This window comes from Cebus imitator, unplaced genomic scaffold (genome assembly GCF_001604975.1).
Source record: "Cebus imitator isolate Cc_AM_T3 unplaced genomic scaffold, Cebus_imitator-1.0 Scaffold318, whole genome shotgun sequence".
NCBI classification, from domain to species: Eukaryota; Metazoa; Chordata; class Mammalia; order Primates; family Cebidae; genus Cebus; species Cebus imitator.
This window is the reverse complement of record NW_016107633.1, coordinates 165,061-167,233: the sequence shown is the minus strand read 5'-3', so window position 1 is coordinate 167,233 and position 2,173 is coordinate 165,061. Positions and strand designations below refer to the sequence as shown.

The 2,173-nt window shown below is 55.0% G+C and overlaps 1 protein-coding gene across 1 annotated transcript in view; it reads left to right on the top strand.

Annotated features, from left to right (window-relative positions):
• Window positions 1–511: 511 nt before the first annotated feature.
• The window catches only part of HAUS5 (HAUS augmin like complex subunit 5), a 12,751-nt gene continuing 11,089 nt past the window's right edge, over window positions 512–2,173 (top strand). Inside the window, exons 1-4 of the mRNA XM_017504100.2 lie at window positions 512–707; window positions 1,525–1,587; window positions 1,663–1,695; window positions 1,830–1,854. Coding sequence (XP_017359589.1) covers window positions 610–707; window positions 1,525–1,587; window positions 1,663–1,695; window positions 1,830–1,854 — 219 coding nt within the window. The 5' untranslated portion in view covers window positions 512–609. The remainder of the gene's footprint in view (window positions 708–1,524; window positions 1,588–1,662; window positions 1,696–1,829; window positions 1,855–2,173) is intronic.

Sequence of the window (2,173 nt, the reverse complement as noted above, 5' to 3'; positions counted from 1 at the left end):
GGAAGTGCCTGGGCGCGGTGGCTCACGCCTGTAATTCTAGGATTTTGGGAGGTCGAGGCGGGTGGATTGCCTGAGCTCAAGAGTTCGAGACCAGCCTGGGCAACAGAGTGAAACCCCCTCTCCACTAAAATACAAAAAAATCAGCTGGGCATGGCGGCGCGCTTGCAATCCCAGCTATTCGGGAGGCTGAGACAGGAGAATCGCTTGAACCTTGGGGCGAAGCTTGCAGTGAGCGGAGATCGCGCCACTGCTCTCCAGCCCGGGCAACAGAGCAAGACTCCATCTTAAAAAAAAAAAAAAAAAAAAAAAAAAAAAGAAAGGGAAGCCATCAAGGACTGTTTTGCCTCTTCCGGGTTAGCTGGTAGTGAGCAGGAGAACGAGGAAAGGCAAGCGGGGCCGCCCTTTTCACTTCCACTCACAGAGAACCACCCGGAAAAAGCGAGAGCTGCAAGACCCAGCCTTTCCGCACCAAGACTTTGCAGCGTCGGGGCCTGCGGTTAGCCCGGCAACCGATGACGTCACCGATGGCGCGTTCGTGACGTCAGAGGCGGGCGCCACACTTGAAGACGCTGAGAGAGGCGGTGGCGGTGGCACCGCTGCGGCGCTGTCATGGAGCTAGCACAGGAAGCGCGGGAACTGGGTTGCTGGGCGGCCGAAGAGATGGGGGTGCCCATGGCGGCCCGGGCCCCGGAATCGACGCTGCGCAGGTGAGGATCCCTCCTGGAGTGAGAACTCCCCAACCGGGAGATTGGGTCTCCGGGAGTGAGAACTCGACCCCTCATTCTCCATCGAGAGCAACCCGAGTTACTGAGTGCTCCCTACCCTAGGAGGCTCCCCAGAGTGAGGTCCCTAGCACTGGTGAGGATTCTCCACGAGTTATCGAAGACCCCTCTCCTTGTGGAAATAGGATGTCCAGGGTGAGGCTGTCCCCGTAGCACCTCCCCTTCCCACACTTACGCTAACCAAGGAGAACACTCAGGAGTTAGCCGTGGCCACCCTATTGGGGATCGACTCTGTAGGAGTGATATCCACATTTGATCATGAGAACGCACTTCCTGGCAGTACATCCCCCACCTTCACCTCTGGATGTGACTGGATAACCCTCTCCCAGGAGAAAGGGAGCACGGCTGCCCTCTCCCTCCTCCTGCCCCCCGGAATGAGAATACCACCACACTTAGTGCAAAGATCCAGTCCCTACCAAAAAAAAAAAAATGTTTTACCAATTAGCTGGTTGTAGTGATGCCTGCCTGTAGGCCTACCTACTCTGGAGGCTGACGTGGGAGCATCGCATGAGCCCAGGAGGTTGAGGCTGCAGTGAGTTATGATCGTACCACTGCACTCCAGCCTGGGCAACAGAGCAAGACCCTGTCTCTTAAAAAGAAAAAAAGAAGAAAAAAAAAGTATGGGCCTTCCTTCCCCCAGAAATAAGAACTCCCTACTAAAGACTTTCCCTACTACCACGAGAATGAGGATCTGGCACCCTGCGTGCTGCCCCAGGCATATTCTTACACACTCTCCCCACAGGCTGTGTCTGGGCCAGGGGGCTGACATCTGGGCCTACATCATGCAGCATGTGCACAGTCAGAGGTAAGCTGGGCTGGAGCAGGGGAGGGGGCACCAGTGAGGCCCACAGTAACTCCTCCTTCTGCCTCTGCACTGTAGGACTGTCAAGAAGATCCGGGGAAACCTACTCTGGTAACTGCTTCTTAAAGCTATCCCTTCCTATCTTCCCCACTGCCATCAACCCCTGTCCCTACTATGGTGTCACACTTCTTGCCCTCCCCCCTGCAAGCCCCTGTCATCCACTGACTCTGGCCTCATTTTCCTAGGTATGGCCACCAGGACAGTCCACAGGTGAGAAGCACATGCTACAAGTTTATCTTTCATCCAAAAAATGACTTGTAGATCTTCTGCTCTAAGTCCAGCTAGGTTCTGGGTGACACTGGGTCACAAGACAGCCCTGATCCCCGTCCTCACAGGTTTTATAGTCCTGTGGAGATAGCATTAGCTCGGCCAGACACAGTGGGCCACACCTGTAATCCCAGCACTTTGGGAGGCCAAGGCGGGCAGATCACCTGAGGTCAGGAGTTCGAGACCAGCCTGGCCAACATGGTGAATCCCTATCTCTACTAAAAATACAAAAATTAGCTGGGCATAGTGATGCACACCTGTA